The 19,872-nt window shown below is 40.3% G+C and overlaps 1 protein-coding gene across 8 annotated transcripts in view; it reads right to left on the reverse strand.

Moving 5' to 3' along the window:
* Positions 1-19,820, reverse strand: part of JMJD6 (jumonji domain containing 6, arginine demethylase and lysine hydroxylase) — an 88,242-nt gene extending 68,422 nt beyond the window's left edge. For 5 of the 8 annotated variants that reach the window (XR_013835941.1, XR_013835942.1, XR_013835943.1 and 2 more), the window contains exons 1-6: positions 19,494-19,819; positions 16,503-16,891; positions 14,961-15,247; positions 12,216-12,351; positions 11,104-11,242; positions 10,188-10,315 (exon numbers count right to left, since the gene is read on the reverse strand). Coding sequence is in view for 5 of the 8 variants with exons in the window: in XM_079966115.1 (XP_079822241.1) it covers positions 10,188-10,315; positions 11,104-11,242; positions 12,216-12,351; positions 14,961-15,247; positions 16,503-16,891; positions 19,494-19,622 (1,208 nt within the window). In the remaining 3 variants the exon portion in view is untranslated. Of the gene's footprint in view, positions 1-5,282; positions 6,352-8,260; positions 9,173-10,187; positions 10,316-11,103; positions 11,243-12,215; positions 12,352-14,960; positions 15,248-16,502; positions 16,892-19,493 lie in introns of those variants that run through there. The other 3 variants (XM_079966118.1, XM_079966119.1, XM_079966116.1) reach the window with 3 other exon arrangements.
* Positions 19,821-19,872: the final 52 nt, after the last annotated feature.

Here is a 19,872-nt window from a genome sequence, read left to right on the forward strand (position 1 = left end):
AAGCCCCACCACAGTCAGCACCAATTTTGGGCAAGTTTGCAGCCATTTTGGGCAAGATCTTACCTGAAACCAGTGCAATCTTACCCTAAATCAGCGCTGATAGTGGTGCCACTCCTCTGACAATGGCGCATGCGGTAGGATGCATGGTGGTGGCAGAACAGGTGGCAGCAGGAGAAGGCAGGAGATGGCAGAAGCAGAACTTCTCCTTTAATCTCAAGCAACAAAATGGGACACACCATCCCTAGCAAGAGGGCATTAATCAAGCTCACCTCTGGAGACAAGGGCCACATTCCAGCATGCCTTTAAGGGACAGGGTTTGTTTTCTTTTGATTTTGTCCTACTTAAGTCAACAGAGCCAATATAAATTCTCTCCGAGTTCTAATGTGACCTTTATAAATTAATATTTTATGCATTGCCTGGGATAGGGAGACCAAGTAAATCCACTTAAAAGAACAGTGGACTGGCCAAGGCAACATCTCCAGGGTTGTAGCTGAGATTGTCTTTCAGGCTAATCCTATCAAGACGGTGATCATTAACATGCGGATAATTATATTCTTAGTAACAAACAGCCATAACACCTAATCTTCTCCTCCATACAGCTTTATATCTCACAGGAAAGGGATAAGCAGAGCTGTACTGTTAGCGATCGCTCCCTTTTGGACAGTGCTAAGGCAAATCTAGGAAGAGTCAGCTGGCTGGTATTTCTTCTCTTTTGTTAGACAATATACAGTTGCTAGATACGTCAGTGTCATTTTTCAGAACGGACTATGACAGAAAAGGGAAGTGAATTCTCTTTAAATCTTTAGCATTAGAACATCTCTACCTTTCTCTCTGCTTGACTCAAATCTTTGGGAAGGTCTGGGCTAGTTGCCTCCAAGTTTCATTTTGGCAGGTAAAAGTAATAGATGACAGAACTGGCATCTGATACAGTTTTCCAGTTCTCTGATTTAATCAGAGTAGCTCCCACACTGACTACTTCTGTGTGCAAGAGGGAGCAATTGGTACAAGTGAGCCAGATATACAGCACATCAGTGAAAGGCCATAGCCTCTATTTTGTTTGTTGCTTAAATTTCCATTTTGCAGAAGTGCTTATATGGACACACTCAATATGGACATTTATGGATTTTGAGTATCTAGCTAAGAAACACCCAAAACTTGATTATTATTATTTTTAAAAGGGAGTACAGTATAAGAACATAAAAATAGCCTGCTGGATGAGGCCAGTGGCCCATCTAAACCCAGCATCCTGTCTCACAGTGGCCAACCAGATGCTCATGGGAAGCATGCAGCCAGCAACCAAGTATATACAGTGGTACCTCGGCTTAAGAACTTAATTCGTTCTGGAGGTCCATTCTTAACCTGAAACTGTTCTTAACCTGAGGTACCACTTTAGCTAATGGGGCCTCCTGCTGCTGCCACGCTGCAGCTGCACAATTTCTGTTCTCATCCTGAAGCGAAGTTCTTAACCCGAAGTACTATTTCTGGGGTTAGCGGAGTCTGTAAGCTGAAGCGTCTGTAACCCAAGGTACCACTGTAGTCTTATGTGACTGAATATATTGGTTCTCAGAACCTCTGACAAAAAAGGAAATCTATGGACTGGGAATCCTTTTGAAGATTCACCAATGAAGAGCCATAGATCTGTACAAAGGGTTGATGTGGCAATCCATTTCAAGAAGGGATAGGGAACCTGGTGCTCTGCAGATGTTGCTGCTCTGCAGCTCTCATCATCCCTGAAAATGAACCATGCTAACTGGAACGGATGGAAATTGGAACAAAACTTCATGAGGGTCACAGGTTTACCTCTCCCAGTTATAAGGAAGTGGTAGCATGGTTTGCCAGGATTCTCCCCCTCCCCCTTACTTAAATGACCAGGTTGTTGTTGTCTGCTCTCCTTAGTCCAGATCACCCCATTATTGGAGATAAGGGCCAGTTCTTAATCAAACGGTGTCTAATTTTCAACAGACCAAGCTCTTCCACAGAACACTCGGCTGATTTCAGCAGTTTGCTGCCCTCTACTGGAAAAGCGTGGTCCTCCAAACAAATATCTAAGCAGGAAATTGACAGCAAGGACAACTGCAACTATGGTGGCCATATGCAGACTCAATCGCTTTAGAATGGAATGGACCTTATTGAGAAAAACAAGGTAGGAGTTGATGGACTTCATGGAACTGGCAGAAATGACTGGCAGAATCCGAGACCAGGGAGAAGAGTCGGTGGAAGAAGATTGGAAGAAATTTAAAGTTTATCTACAGAAACATTGTAAAATTAAGGAATGTTAGAAGGAGGCTGGAATGAAGTTAAGTGGCTTTAGCAGAAATATTATAAAGGATTAAGTAAAAATAGATTGTTAATGGATGAAAGGAGGAAAGGTAAAGTTACATTATATTAAGATAAATTATAGGATAAAAATTGGGAAAGATGGAAAGGATTTGCTGAAATAACTAACTGAACTAGAATACAAAAAAGGGAGGTGCGAGGAGGTCAAGGAAACAAGCAAATGAAAGATAAGTTATGGGAAGGTTTGTTGTGTTTTTTAATTGTTTCTATTTTTCTGTTTTTCTGTTTTTTATAAAAAAAATTCTATTCTCTTCTTTCATTATTGTGATGTGTTGTCAAGTTTTTGTTTAACTTGGAGTTATCTCTCTTTTTGTAACATTTAAAACTTTAATAAATATTATTATTTTTTTAAAAAAGAGAAAAACAAGGTAGGAAAGGATAGTTGAGCACCAGCACTATTTCCAATGCACAAAGACATGTCAACCTAATTTGTAAACAACCAGTGTGTGTTTGGATAGCCAATGCACAACTAAACCATGGCATGGTAACAGAGCAAATCAGTTAACATCTGAAGTGGGAGAGAAAATCTCTCTCCCTTCTCACTATTATGATTACTTGATAATTAGGGAATTGCCTGCCACATACATGTCCCAGGTGAACTACAGCCATGTCCTTAAAAGGCAGAAAAGAACAACCAAGTGTAGGTTTAAAATCACAAAATGAACACCTAAGGCAGGTAACTTTTCAATTAGCTGAAAAGGTTTGCAGAAACAAAAATGGTGCCAGTTGTTTCTAGAAAGCATACATAGTGGGCACCTGCCATTATCTCAGCAGGAATGCTGCTCTGTAGAATAGGGGCAGCTGTACTGAAAGCCCTGGTCTGAATTACTGTGGGGCTGGCTTCTGGTATCTTTGGAACTTTTAAAGACTAAGTCTCCTACAGAATGCAGTATATAAGGGATATAAAAGGAGAAAGTGGCTGGCAGCAGACTGACAGCCAATGCAAATCCCACGAACAAGATGGTACCATACAAAAGGGATTCTAGCAGAAGGACAGTGAAACACTTTCCCTACCAGTGCTGCAGAGGGAGACCATGAAGATGAAGGCAAAGCTTCAAATAAGCAGTTGTTCAGGTTCAAGAATCTAAACCCTGTACCACAGAATTGTAAGAATTTGCAAAGTCTTAAGAAACTGATGTAGGTGGCTTCCTACAGAGTTCAGTGGGGCTTACTTTCTAGTAACCATGTACAGTATACTTGGATTACAGCTTCAGCCATTTCCTGGGCTGGCTATTGTAGGACCCTGAGACCACCATTCAACTATCAGACTCTGCTGTCTTGAAGTTAAATGGAGTATTATTCATAGCTGCTGGCAGAAACAGGAAAGGCCAAATTTTACAGTGGGCTGCACAGGAGGCAAACATTGTTCATTGCTGAATGCACCTAACTGAATTAGAAAAAAGTAGAGGTGAATACTAGACCCATCAAGGATATGGGGTCTCATAAAAATTGACCACGTTGATACACTGGTATATTAAGCTGGAGCAAGTTTGGGAAAAGAGGAACTTGTGGACAGTAAAGCAAACAGAACAAGGGATAGAGGTACTCTGTGAGCACTTGCAATCTCAAACAGTCACAGAACATAGGCAGGAAAGAGTGTTAAATGTTTAGGGTTTTGATTGGGACATCTGGTGAATATTTTAAAGGATCATAACAGGGAATTGTATTATTTTCAGAAATCTCAGCAAGACCAAGTGAACCCATAACTGGGATGAGCTCATGGTGGGAAAGGCTACTGAATTCTGCAGTGTAGGTCAAAGTCACATGTGGAGAAAGAGGGAGAATCATTATGTTTGAGATAGCCATCTTATATGGAACCCAAGGTTTAAGAACTATATAAAAAAGGGCAAAAGCATGATGGGTGTGATTCGTTTGGATTTGGACCACCAAAGCTGTGGGTGCATATGGGACTCTGGGGTGACAGGTAAGAACTGCTACCTTGAATCTCTACAGTTTAAGAAATGCCTCGTGTTTCTTCTTTTAAATATGTGTGTGACTTTATTGTTTCAAATGTTTGTAAGAAATTGTGTGAAACTTGTTTAAACCATAACCACATTTGTTCCAATTGCACTCTAAATTCAGAGAAAGACCAAGGTCAACAAAAAGGTGATTGGAAAGCTTTGTAGGAGCTTCCAGATCAAACTCTGGTAACTAATTAAAGTCTCCTAAAAATAAATTCCTACAATATAGTTGCAGAGGTTGGATGGCCATCTGCCATATGTGATCTAGTTGAGATTCTTGCATTGTAGGCGTTGAACTAGATGACCCCAGGGTACCTTTCACCTGTACAATTCTATGATAATAGACTATTCCCTTTTTTTACTATTGATGAGTTTTTTTAGTAAAACATAGCTAATTCCTCTCAGCCACATAACTATAGCCTAGCACTGAGTAAGTAGCACACCGCCTAGCATGCATAGAGAGCGAAGCAGAGATTCACAACTTCTTTTCAGATCTATGTGGTTGCTCTGGCTAAGTAAAGGATGTTGCAACTTCCAGTTAAGCCATATCAAACTTATGTTTCATTTGTCTGATATGGCTTAACCGAAAGTTACAAGTTAAATAAAGGTAATCTGTTCTGTCTCTGATATCCTTATCGAGGCTATACGGGTTGATTAAAAAGTGCTACACAAAACTAAAGGCCAATTCACTGTTGCTTTCAAATGTATGTATTGCAGAAGCATGAAGTCACTTTGGGCTTCTGATTTCCTCTATGCAGAAGGGTACAATACTATCTAAAGCATTTCCTAGAAAATGCAAGGCAGTAATCAGGATACAAATTCAATAAGAAGTTGAAGCTCTAGCAGAAGATATATTCTAGTTAGCATGCTGCACTGAATGAAGTATTTCAGAATCCTACAAACTGTGACACTGCAAGTTAGATACTGCACATAAGGAAAAAGATTATCACCCAATGTTTAGATGAAAGCTAAGTACAAGTGAAGTAATGGAAAATAAGGCTTTATTTTAAAAAAATTTAAAAATGAAAAACATGAAAATCATTCAGAGAACAATTCAGAGCACTCCCACCCTGGTTCCATTAAATGATTAGACTTAACGAGTTGTTAGAGGAGGTGGCACTTTAAATGTTGCTGAAACAGTCCAGAGACTTCGCCCCTCACAAAAGGGAAGAATGGAGCTCTAGTCTAAGGGCCTCTCAGGTATCCTCAACACAATGACCCAGTCATTAGGAATTCGAGAAAGAAAAGGTTTTAGCACATTTCCCCAAGTAAGAAGTGGCTGTTGCTGAAAGCTGTTCAGAAAAAAAGGTTGATCCAGTTTAACTGAAATATGCAAGAAGAGCTAATAAACCCAGGACTTTCTTTGATGCAATCACAAGCTCTAAGTGAAATTTTTCATCAGATGGGTAACTGTAAAACATGCATCCTTTTAAAATGCATAAAGTGCCTCCATTAACAAAAGCATATGTTCTAATAACAGTACAGCATTAAGGACCTGAAAATAAAGTCTGAGCTAGAGATTATTGATTTGTTAAGCTCCTGTTGCTTAATTAGTGTTTAATAATGATCCTGGCTAGGATCATTATAATCTCATAATATAAGTTTCTAGGTATCATAGTTATAAAAAAGGCAAGTATTCGCCATTGGACTTTTAGGCAGCAACTTCAGGTCTAACTGCAGCTGTCATAATATAAACACTGCATTGGTTTTCAAAGAGGCACATTAAGGGGGGGGGGGAGTTTGTGAAAAGCAGTATCTTTAAAATAAGAGTTGTGATTTAAACAACGATCAACTGTAATTTTTCTCTGCAAGGATTATTTAGAAGCAATATTGTAGTTTTCACACTCTTGTCACCCCATCACAAAGGAATCATTAAACCAGAAGCTTGGAGTTATTTACTTCTGCTTGCAACCCTGGGCAAGTAAAGAATTCAGGATCCTTATTCCCAACCCACGGCTATCTGAATGATTGGTACTTAACAAAACCAATTTACTTTCCTCCAGCATGACAGCTGCCTGGCTTCAACTCCGCAGAACAGGAATATAGTTGGCATCTGGCAAAACAATGAAAATGACAACACTGAAAGAGCGCAACTGAAAGGAGCTAGCCAGCTACTCAGATGCAAGATGTAAATAAATAAAATCTACAACTTTTTTAAAGAAAGAAAGCCCAAGTTTAATGTGGGTTTTTTCATCAGTTTGGGAGATCTGGAATAAAAATATTCCCTAATACAGTAACAGAGGCAAATGGCATCTATAAATGAACAAATCCAACTTCTGGAAGATATACGATACATTTAAAAAGGACACTGATTGTAGCTGAACACTGACATGTTCAGTTGCCTGTGGTGACTATTCCTAAAAAAATATAACTGGCTTAACCCTGAAATGCCAAATATCCATCAGCTTTTGATACAAAGAAAAAAGCCACCAAAGTTTGTGTTTTAATAGCATATTTGATACATGACAGAGAAAGTTAGCATATTGTACCCAAATGGCAGGGCTCTTCAGCCTCACCCACCAAGCATACTTAGCCCCCAACTTCCAGATGAATTTTACTGATCAACTCAGTGAAGGTTTGTAATCCTAGTTTAAATAAATGTACATGGCTGAACAAATGTATCTGCATCCCAGTATGACAAACAGGAATTAAGACTTCTAGGTAAAGATGACATTCCCTGCAAACCTAGTGCATAAAGGCCACACAGAATGTATTACACAACTCTCCTTTTTTAAACACAGAAAGCAAAACAAATACACTTTCAATATTCTAAACCTCATGGTTGCAAGGAATACTTTTAACAGCACGGGCAGATTTTGCCAAATTCTGATTGGCATGCCGAAGGTTATTGATGCAATCCACGGTTGTCAAACAACGTAATAGAAGGAAGCAAGGCTAGAAAAGACCTTTGCCCAAGATATTGAAAATGCTGCTGCCAATGAGTAAATACTGGGCTGACTGAGGCTGCTTCAAATGTTCTGGTCAATGTTAAGATATCTATACTAGTCCTAATTCCTTTCCTGTTGCTGTTCATCTGCCTCCTGAGTTACAAGTTCTTGGGTACCAGGCCACAAAAAATTGGAACATAAAGTTATACAGATACAGCTTCCCAGGAAGTTGTAAAATCCAGGGGTATGCAAGGTAAATTCACCTAGTTACTTTCATCCGCTATAAATTTTGGAAAGGTGTTTGTGCGTTCGCTATGCATTTGGATCCTTCTTAAGATATTGTAACCAAACTTTGCATGATAGTTCCTGAGTTCTCCTCAATGTTTGGATGCAATTTTGAATCAAGATAGTAGACTGAACCTTACAAACGATACTGATTTTAACTGCACTGGCTGAGCAGCATCAGGTACAAGTCTGCTAGTTTAACCCAAGTGTTTTAAGGAAAAAGAGCCTAGGAGAAAACAGTTATGGGATACAGAAGGCAGCCATCCTTTTAACACATACTGTTGGCATTCACAAAAAATGATAGTTTTGTGCAAGTATGGAGTTAAGGCTGGCAAGTGATATGTGGATCCCTGCCTGAGTGATATGGTAGTATTTTGGAAATGAATAATTAGTACTTTCACAATGCATCAGCCAGTAGATGTGAATTCTCCCTAGGTTGCTGGTAATAGGGGTAAGTAGAAAAACAAAAAGTGAATTGAGAAGCATACCCAATTAATCATTAAACTTGCTTTTAAGTGTTATTGGGGCATCAGACCTTTTCACTATATTGCAGACCTTCAGGGTAGAGACTGTTGTGTATGGAGGTACAAGACCCATCTTAACACATAACACCCATCTCCATTAACAAAACAAAAAACCTTGAAGCAGCAACATATCCTGAAAGAATACAGCTACCTTAAGATACACACAACCACATCTTATTTCAAGACAAAACACACACACATAAAAATACCTGCCATATTACAACAGCAGATACGAGTAGGAAGTTTCTGGGCTGCAGAGAAGCAGTTCTTCATAAAATGGGTTTTTTATTGTATTTTTTCAGACTCCATACACTCCATATAAAAAAGCTTTACCTTCATATAATGTTTCCAGAAGCTCCCACAGGGAGAGGTAAAAGAGGCAACTACAGCTTCTTCCATACCTATTTTTCTGGGGCAAACTTACAAACTTACAAACTTACTGCAAAATCCAGCAGCTTTTCTTTAAAATAGAAAGCATACTAATTGTGGAAATGGACTGCTGGTTCAGACATTACATATCTCACGAATCTTATTAGTCCATGGTTGGTTTGGTGTCATCAACAAGTTAAGAATTACAAAAAGGTGCTTTTTACAGGGTGATCATTTTTTACACAACAGAAGGGTACTTGGTTGGATATAGCTAACACAGTGTCTCTTTTTGTGCTCTAGTTAAAGGATCTGCTGACTAGTTACATGCAGCAGAGGTTATAGTTCTGACCTCCAGTTGTAGTGCACGAGAACTCAACTTGTAAACATATGACAATGTTGGAACTTGACACAGGCTTTCAGGAGCTACCTGCTTATTTTTAAGATTACGTTTTGAATAGATATTCCCCATTTTCTTTTGCCGACTGCATGGAGTTGAGAGCCACAGCACAGCCTTGCAGAGGGCAGCATTGTCTTCTGATGTATAACAAAGCTTGTTTGATGGAGTGCAAAAAGTTTTGAGAACATAGAAATCTCTAGTTTTCTCCTTTAGGAAACAAGAAGTCAGCAGGTAATGGCAAGTAGAAGTTTGGATTTAAAAAAAAAATAAAAAGGAGTGGTGAAGACTTGAGAAAGCTCCAAGCATACAGCTGACAGGAAGAATAGAAGACTGCTGGCTGGCTGCAACTGCCTTTAGATGGATCTTGTTATCTTTCAGGGATGAGCACGGCTTCCACAAGATTCCCTAATCCTGTCAAAAATAACAACAAAAATAAAAACACAACTTCCTGTCATGTCAGGGCATGCATCTTTTAGCTTATGCAAGATGGCAGTAAAAAAACCCTTTTCATAGAGAATGTAATGCACCTCAAGCTTCTTGGAAGTAGCTCCAGTTCTTCAATACATTTACTGCAGCGGAATCAGAAGTGGCTAGCCAATCATATGAATATCTGAGAAACGTACTGACATAAATAGCTGGGAAAGAGTCTTTAATTACCCAACAATTCCCATCCTGCTAGCCTTCAGACCACACAAGCAAGAGAGATGAGATGCCATCTTAAGATGTTTACCTCAGCCACAAGCCTTACCAAGAGCAGGACAACAGCTCTTCAGAGATCCATTTTTTTGTCTTAAAAGCAGAAATTCCTAAGCTTTATATCAACAGGATCCACCAATAGATAGTATGGTCAGAATCCACCTGCTGCCTCTGAAGAATGACCCAGTGGTACAAGAGACACCATTTCTTTTCCTTTGTTACCTACCACCCACCATTGGAAGCTTACCAGGCATAAGCTCTGACCTACTATTTGAACATCAACATCTACAACACCGCAGATACATGAAGTCAAGGCTACAAAAAACTACAAAAACCTGAGAAGTATTTTCCAAGATATGATTAGCTATTCAAGTCTCATTCCTCAGTTGCCAGCTCTAGCACTTAACACCCCTATAAGCATGGAATCTGATTCTCTTTCCTAGAAATAGAATTTTTATACCTTAACAACATTACCATTTTCAAGTTAAGGAGTTGTGAGTTGGACAAGCAATCAAAATGAATCAAAAGTGAAGAAATCTAGGCACTTTTGATAAATAGAAGTCCCAGTTTAGAGCATTAGAAATGAGAAAGGAGATGTGTGGGGTAAGGTGGGTTACAAGCACATGGTGAAGCTACCTCCCTTTATGGACAACTCCCTTATACTCTCCTTGTCTGCAATCAGCAGCCCAGCCCCACAAATCTGATGAGCTTCCATAATTTGTTTGGTCACCTGGAGGAGCTGCGCTCTTTGCTCACGCAGTCATCGTGGGAGCTTGTATCGCCATTCCCCATCATGCTGCATGTCCTTCGCTTTTTCCTTCTATGCATCATTCCTTCCGTCTCAGAGCTAGAATCACACTAAACAAGAAATGACAGTAATAAATCCTGACTATCAAAACAGCAATTCTGATCACTGATTAGTAATAATGGCTAGCCAATAATAATGTCTACATTGCCTGAGGAACAGCATTATTTCATGGTGACATCTGAAGTGATTACGAGGCTCCTAGAATCTGAGCTGTTAAGAGTCTGTTATATGCCTATTTAGATGTCCAAAGATGGGGTAGAATGCAATTAAGTCTCATTTTTTAACATGATGGTTACACTTCTAGAATCTAGGCCAAAGGTGGAGGTGGACCCATATCAGTTGGGCTTTGGCCCAAGATTTGGAAATTAAGCCACTTCAGTATTCCTTGGTGGACTGTGCCTGGAGACTGACTTTTTCAACTCCCTAGATCTTACAGTGGCATATCACATGTACAAAATTAGAAGAAGAAGAATTAGAAGAAGAAAAAACAAGCATAGCTTAATGGTGACCGAGTGTGCTCACTCCCCACAGAATGTTGCTTGAATAGAGGGGGGGGGGGGAATGAAAAACATGATGGTTGACCCTGAACAGGAGCATCCCACACTGCCACCTTTTGCTGAAGATTCACTTGTTGATATTACTGACCATCAAAACCTTTTAGATCATCTGCAGTGGTTGGGGAATATAGAAACCATTTATATATGGGACCAGAACTAGTGATGCAATCATTTTTGCTAAAGCACACCACTTGAAAGTCAACATCCCCCACTCCAGAACTGTTGTCAAACAACCCCACCCGTGACTTACAACATGTGGCATGTCTGATGTAGTAACTTACCTCTGAATCAGAGTCTGAAGAACTGGAACTTGAAGAGCTGGACGAATCACTAGAACTATCAGAAGCAATGCCTGTTGATTCCTGTAAGTCAACAGAATCTGCTAGTGCAGCCAGCTCAGGATGTTCCTGTTTTAGGACCCTTGAAGACAAATTTTCAAGAAATATTTGTTGGCAAACAAACTAATGGATATACATGCAGATGGCAACATTATTGTACATTTTGCATCTTCAGCCCATATGACACAGCAGACTATTTCACTAGCCAAATGCATCAGCTACAATTCTGGAGTCTGTGTTTACATGCAACTTGGAGTGTTTATTAAAAGTAATTTAACAATATTGACTGGGGTTCTCATGTACAGTATCTAGGTAAAATAAGAAATGGGATACAGATGTTCTCAATTCCCAATATGTTGCTTAAATGTGATCCAAATTCACTCAACAGTTCGAGCAGGCTTGTTCCCATAATGTAACCATTGCAACTTTGAGCTTGCCACCAAAAATACCAGTTGCTGGAAACAACAGGAGAGGGCTATTGCCCATATGTCCTGCTTGTAAGCGTCTCAAAAGGAATCTGAAAGGCGAAAATGAGAAACAGAATGTTGGACTAGATGGGCCTTTCCTTTTGATCAGTTCAATGGGAATCCAGATCAGACTACTCACATAGGTAATCTGAGAAATGAGTACTCACAACAGAGTGAGAATGCATCTGTTTCTAGAATAACTTTAACTGATGCTCAAAAACATCCTTTTTCACCATGATAATACATTTCAACTACTGAAATAGCATTTTTATTTGATAGCTGGTAATTGTAAGTTTAAACAAAGTGTTCAAATGCATTCCCTGTCTTAAACTATATGTTTTAAAACACAGTTGAGTCACCTTATTGAATCTTGAAATCCAGAAGCCTAATTCTCCTTCTGGACCACATGCAAGATGTTGCTATTAGAAAGCCACAATCTTTTTCCAAAATGCAAAAACAAGTACACCTTCATCACTTCTGTCTTTCAGATATTCTGTCAAGCATCATTCCAGGCGTACGCAGGAAGCAACATTTAGCTTGTACTGCCAGCATCTGGGAAACCACAGAAGTAATGATCACATCTCTCACCTGTACCATTTTCTTGATAATTTTGGTCTTCCCCTTACTGTCTTGTGCCACACCACAGGGAAATTTGTACAGCTGGCAAAGTTCTGAGTGACAGCAATAGTTGTGTCAAGATTGAGAACTACATGCCACCAGCCACCTACAAATGCAACACCACATAAGGTTATAAACAACCAACCGAAGGAAGCTATTTTTAAATGTAGGCTTGAAAATAGGGAAAAGCATGTTTGGAAACAGAGGTGTATAAGAAGCATCTTTGAAACCCATGTCTCCCGTACAATACTCATTCCAATAATGTCTTGGGATAAACACAAAGGTTTACAAATTTGGTCAAAAGTGGCAGTCACCTCTGCCTTAAAAGTGTGAGGAAAGGGGAGAAATTTTTCACCTTTCTAAAAAGCAGTGAGAGGTCGGCAAGGCCCTCTGCAAAAGCTACTCCCCAAGTACTCTGTAATGTGCAAGAAACTCAGGGATGGGGTCTTTTCTAAATCACTTCAGGCCAGGCTTTAGCAGGCAACAAAAACAAGTTGAGACTTTTCCTGCTTTTATAGAGAACCCCAGTTCCTAGACAGTGGTCATCTTCACACATTGTGATAAACCATGCAGTGTTCAGCATGATGTGCATGAGTTGTGTGGCTCAGACTAACGTAACCCATTGTCCCCACAGTCAAGAAGGCGACTTCAGCAGCATTTCATTTTACTTTCACTGGAACAGGAAAATGTTCTTAAAACCCTGACTAGCTTAAAAAGAGAGTTTCAGAAACCAGGGTTTGAAGCTGGCTTGTTTTGAAACCGACAACCAACTTTGTTACAAGCTACAATCCCTGGTCTTTACAACAGGACAAGCTGAGATAAGTGAAACTGAACAATGTCAAAATCTTCCTTCCTGACATGGAGGACAGAGTAGTATGTAGACCAAAGGCGTACAACCATAAAAACAATAATGAAGAACAGTATCCTACTGCAAACAAACTGAAAAAGGAAAAAACAACCTACTTTGGGAGGAAAGGCAGGGTATAAATTTATAAATAAAGCAAACCCATATATGGGAATGAAAATGAGTATTTTTGTCCCCAAATCAACCCCTGACTGACATCGATGAAGAAAATTCAGAGCGGCAGAGCATGACACTACATAAGAAGAGGAAAAGGGACTGCTTAGCAAACAGTGGATAAATAAAAGGGTTTCCTTATACTCTGGGACTGTTCACCTGATGAGCCATCCTTCTAGGACAGCCTTCCCCAACTTGGTGTCTCCAAGTTTATTACACTACAGATCTCATCAGCCCCTGCCAGCATGGCTGATGGTCAGGGCTGATCTGGACCTACTCTATACGTTCTCCACAGAGAGAACATGCGATGCAGTCCAGTCCCTTGCAGATTTACCTGGAAGTACGCCTCACTGGGTTCAATAGGATTTAGAGTGTTCACTTACTTGGAAGTCCTACCAAACATGGCGAGACTTGCTCCCAAATAAATCTGTGGAAGGCTGGGCTGTTAGCCACAGCATCCAATCAATATATCAAGTAAGACAGAAGACGCAATGAACTTTAAATGATAAATGAAATGGAAGCACAATAGCTTGGTTTTTATTTGGGATCTTATTGTTTCAACTAAATAAAACTATTGTATTTAAACAAAACTGTTTTGTTTTGCTTCAGTATGGTTTTAAAAGAACAAAGGAGTCACAGAAGAATGGAATTCTGTTTCCTCCACTGTTAGTGGCATACTTAATATGTAATCTATGTTGCACAGAAACTCTGTATCAAATACCAGAGATCTATTTTTAAGCTGACTTTTTATGACGAGAATATTAATTTCCCTCACATATGAAGCTACAATTAAAGACATGATCAATTGATTACATTTACACATTTCTTATGAAAGTTATAAGCACCTAAGACAAAAACAGTTTATAAAGGAAACTGACAAGGCAACTCATGCTAACTGAAGACTGTGATATATTTCTGATACGGAATCAACAGTTCTACAAAGACAATTGTCAACTGACCAAAAATTCTCCAAACACAAGAGACAGAGGCCTACTCCAGTCTGGTTATTATGTGACATCTGGCTCACGTCCTAGAAGTGTGCATTTAAAAGCCAAAAACCTGATCTGGTCCACAGATCACAGAACCAGTATTTGCTACTGGGTTAGCCCCAACCTGCCAAAGACCATAATACCCATGTACTTGAGTTTCTGAAATTAAAAGTTGGAGACAGAAGGAGAGAGATTATTTCCCTAAGGAAAAAATTGAAATGAGGGTCCAAGTGTTTACTTCCCTGCTTCATATACCTTTTCTGGAGAGATGCAGGTTTGTACAGATGTGACAAGAGACGCAGCGCAAAAGTAATTTTAAGAAGCAAGATCAAGTGGAGTCCACTTTCGTTTTCTGCTTCCATTTCACCGTGGAAGTCTCAAAGCTGACAAATTATCTCGCCTATTGTGCCAGTTAATCTGCTTGGAACTGAAAGGACATTATTCAAGGGGCTTCCTCCCACTTCCTAATCTTCAAAGGTTTAGCACATCTCCATCTCGGTTGCCTTGCTAAAGTATACATTATTTCAGGATTACCTCCCATCACATTTGCTATGCATCCTTCTTGTTCAACACACACAGCCTAACATAACAGAATCTAAGAAGAACTCTTATGACACTTTGTTTCACATCTGTCCAGGCTTGGATACTGCACCAGAAGTGTATCTTCTATAACTTCACTTCAGCACAAAACTTAATAAAAGCCCTTACCTGGTACAAAGACAGTCTCTCCTGGTTTTTGCACAATTTCCAAGGGTTTGAACTCAGAAGGCCAAGTGGGAAGCTGAGTCCTTGGATATATTACTCTGAACCAAGTGATGGCTTCATCTTGTTGGTTCCCTCCTTCCTCACGAGTCACTTTGATCAACTCTCTGGGAGTGCTGGTAGGGAAGAGGCACCAGCGTTTGTATCCTTGGACTAAGGAATTCCAGGCACTGGTTCCCAAAGGGTCAATGTGGATGCCTGTACCTGATCGAGGTGGACCCATCACAAACCATCTGCACAGAGGGAAAAACCCAGCAGGGTTACAAACAACTCCGCTATTTTCCTTAACGTGTTTCTCAAAAGCAAGTGTTTTCTTTCCATTTCCAAAGCAGTCTTAGATAAGTTTGCTTTATCTTTTGTTTGTATTTGAGGAGAGATGAAAGCAAAGAGATGAAAGAACGATAAATATTACGCTGCTCTATACAAGTCAGACCATTAGTTCAGTATTGCCTAGGTTAACCAGCAGCTTTCTCCAAGCTCTCCAGAGGCCTTTCCCAGCTTGATATTCATTTAACTAGAAATTGCATTATTCCGCCTCCCATCCAAGACGAACCCTTCTTCACCCCATCTGGCTGAGTTATCCCAGAACCTGGGGAGACGTCTCCATAGAAATGTTACAAAGGCAATTAAAAGGTTGGTGGCATATAAAAAATAAATTAAAATCTATGATTATGCCAGCATAATGTGAACTGCCCAAGATCTATGGATAAAGGGCAGTGTACAAATCTAATAAATAATAATAGTAAATAGTCAAAAAAAGCCTACAGAAGGCAAGACAGAAAGCAATTTTACCCAAATGAAGAACAGAAGTTAGAATACCTTTTGAAAAATGAAGGTGTAAGAGGCTGGGGCATTTTAATTTTATTTTTCACATTGTATTGCAATTTGAAATTCTATGTAATGCAAATTGTAAAATAGCAAAATACAGTAAACGAAATAAAAGCAGCAACAAAAAATCACTTGGAAATCATGTAGCACCTAGCAGTTCTGTGGGGGGCATGTTTGGGAACCAATGATCTGTACCATAATTTTGTTACTGAAATATGTTAACATGGTACGAGTGTGAAACTGTGGAAACCCCACCCCCCAAAAAAGTAAGGAACCTGATTACCCTGAGATGTAGCTATGAAAAGTATATATAAGCATAGGAAAATGCACTGCAAAGAATGTAAGCCAAAACTGTGTAAATGATACACCAAAAGGGTGACAGTAGGAGTGAGGAGGAACATCTGGCATTGGCATAGGAAGTACAAGGTCATTTACATAAAATATGGGTCTTTTACGTCTCTCCATTTCTCATTAGCGCTTCCCTATTATGTTTTTTGTTAACTTTTAGTGAAAGTTCTGAAATAAAAACAACTCTGGCGCACCTATGCTGTATATGCAGGGAAAATGGAAAATGTTGGACCCCTGATGGACTGTGCATCTGTTTAAAAATCACTGCCCTTTGCTGTTTCTATCCCGAGGCATCAAATAACCAGTTTATACCTGTAAGGTGGCCTTCTCTTCTCGCCTGCATACTTGAACAGGTCATCTGTGAAAAACTTGGGCACCCTGTAATCCTCCAAGAGTTTTCTACGCTTTGGGTGCTCTCCATAGCTGCTGTCGAATATATAGAGGGGACTGTCATCCCGCGTGGTCTCCATGTATTCAATGTAATATTTCATTTTCATCTTGACAGAGTACCCATCATTGTCCTCCCCACACTTGAATTTCTGGTTCCTGTATTTGCGTTTCAAACGCTCCAGGGTCCATTTCTCTTGAGCTGGCCATCCTGCCTGAGCATTTAAGAGGACAACCGGCTTGTAAGGCTTCTCAAAACGTTCAATAAATTCTTCTACTGACAAATGGAGTGCGTCTGCCCTTTCCACATTGTCCTGAAAGATGGATAAAGTGTTCTCAATGCAGGGTAATGCACATTTAATACTGCAGAATAATAGTGACCATGTTAAGTTCCACAGAACAAGTGCAGAGCAAGCCTTATACTGAATCAACCAGTCAATAAGAAATATACATTAAGCAGTCTTTAAAATCCCACCACCCAAAAAATCTTCCTTAGTTCTACAAGGACATAGACTCATCCAGGCAACCAATAGGCAGTAGATTTTATTCTGAATGCATCTGAATAATAGCACTATGTGATCCACACTTTTAAAAATATGTTTTTAAATGGCCAGATAATCTGATATGCTTAATGAAATACAAGAGGTTCTAGTCCTTAACTGGCACCCTCAAGGAAAAACATTGTGTATGGTAATAATTATTTTAATATAATTTCTACAACACTTTAACAGTGCAACCATATGCATGTCTATTCAAATGGAAGCCCCATTGATTTCAGCAGGACTTACTCTCAGATAAACAAATACCAGAGGGCAGCCTCAGTGTACAAAGGAATTTAAAATATAGCAATAAAACTGACAATTACAGATCCCCCTTTAGATAGGAAAGCTTCAAAACACATAAATTTTGTTCTACACTGAAAACATGCAGTTCTAAATGATTCTGTTCTTATTCCTCATTAAAATGAGGCACAGCACTAACAATATCCCAATTGTTCAAAAGTATACCTGAATCATCACCATGAAGCAATGAGTGAAATCAGAGTGATAGAGAAAACATTGCAACTTAATCCAAAGGCACCCAAGATTCTTGCTACAGCTAAAAGTTCTCTGTACAAATAGTGAAGTACTTGAATGGAAATTTCCATTCCTCTTCATGCCTAAATTGCTATGCATTAAGATAAGATATTACTTTGTATTTCAACACACATCAACAGATTCCCCTCCTACATTTATGTCACACCATAAAGATTCCAAAGTTTCAAGATAACCAAGTTATGTCAAACAGTCAAATCTGTAAACAACTGCAACACATGAAGCCTGATAATATGGAGAGTTGCTCAGAAGCCCCACCAAGTTCAATGTGCGGAGGATTGCACATTAAGAGTAATTTTATGGTCCATAATATTCTTGGAAACAGACTATTTTTGGTGTGCTTATGATTTGAATTTTAAAAGGTTGCTTTCCACTCCGAGAATAGAGTTACAGATACAAAAAACAGAATGAGACAAGAAGCATTAGATTCATGTTTCCTCAATAACTACCCACTGTAAAGATGACACAGGATTCTATGTTACATAAGGAAACTTGTCACCATGAGCCTTTGAAAATTGTTTCCTTATTCAGTGTTAGAAACTCAGATATATACACTAGGAGGCAAATGCCTTCGTAAACCAGGATTACAGTCATCCAAACAGAATTTCTAGATGCCATTTCTGTGCCAGACAACTCAAAAGTTCTATTTTTCAGTAAGACTTTTTGATTCTTAAAATTCATTCTAATTGCACAGATAAAATATAATGGAAAGAATTCAACTGGATGTGTTGCTAGTGTATGAAGACAGTCAAGATCCAAGGATCCCCAGGCTTCCACCTCCAGATGGCAGAGATGTCAGGTGCCATCCTGGCACCTGGGCATCTTCACTTGGTCACAACTGCTCTTGGAACCTGGCGAATTTAGAATGCTGTATATAACAAGTTCTACTTTGTGTTGCTTCCCCTCCAAGACTATTGAGACAAGATTTATACAATTTCTTGAGAATACGGTTCTTGAGTTAACAACCGATTTATTTCCCAGATCTCCAGCAACAAGTGTTCTACCACTTTTCACAGCATACACTCATAAACTCACTCTCTCTGGGTCATTGTACCATATAAAATAAAGAACCATGGATGGCAAGGCAGTGCCAAACGGCTTTCTGTTCCCAGGGTGTGCTCTGAAGGCACATAGCTGAAGCTATGGAGGTGTTCAGTCTGACACCGCCTGGCAACCACTTATATGCCACCTTAGGTTCCATGGTCGGAGAAAGCAGGACAAAAATGGAAGAAAATATGGAAAGAGCAGCTACTTATGCTCTTGCAAAGTACTTTTTTTAAAATGCCAGTGAGAAAAACCTCAAATCTGCAGCAACAGTTGCACTGACAAGACTAAAGCCTTATCCCCATTTACGTGAAAGTAGACCCCACTGAACAATGTACAGTAGCTTGCTTCTGAGCTGACATCTATCAGCTTGCACCACAGAGTTAAGTGAAGCATGCAAGTGCATACAAGTAGCCTCTGGTGATTGCGGGTTCCAGTCCAGGAAAGTTCACACCACAATACACCTTAGTCTTCAAGGGATCACAAGACTTCTGCTTTCCCAATACCTGTATACATATTATATACAGTATATATACACATATACTCCCTATGTGGTTTTATGATGAATCAGAAGGAAAACGGGCACGCGTTCACGGGGTGGCTGCTGTGGGTTAAGCCCCTTTGCCCCTAGGAAGGACTGGCACCTGCCTAACCTTGCCCGGTTTCACGCAGGATCCGGCCTTGAGCCTCTCCCCGACTCCCTGCGCCGCACAGCCCTTCTCCCCCTCCCCGCCCCGCCATTTCCCCGCCCCTTTTCACCTCCCCGCGCCCGTTTCACCTTGCAGGCTGCGGGGCTAAGCGGGAAGCTCTCGCAGTAGTTGTGCCGGGTCCAGTCGAGGGAGTCCTTGAGCTCCGGCCGGGCGCTCCGCTTCGCCTCGCGGATGCGCTTCTTGCTCTTGTGGTTCATGCTCCCGCTACCGGCGCCTTCGCCGCCGCCGTCTCCTCCTCCTCCTTCGTCCGCCGTCTCTTCAGGCTACGGATCCGCCGCGGAGACACCCCGCCCGAAGGAGCAGCGCCCCGCAGCTTCCAGAAACCTCACGCCCGCGCCTCCTCGCTCCTCAGCCGCCAAACGCCGCTGCCTCCTCAGCCTCCTCAGCCTCGCTCCTTCCCATTGGCCGGCGCTTCTCGGCCCTCCCTCGCGCAGGCAGCGCCGATTG

This window comes from Podarcis cretensis, assembly GCF_951804945.1.
Source record: "Podarcis cretensis genome assembly, chromosome: 2".
Classification (NCBI taxonomy): Eukaryota; Metazoa; Chordata; class Lepidosauria; order Squamata; family Lacertidae; genus Podarcis; species Podarcis cretensis.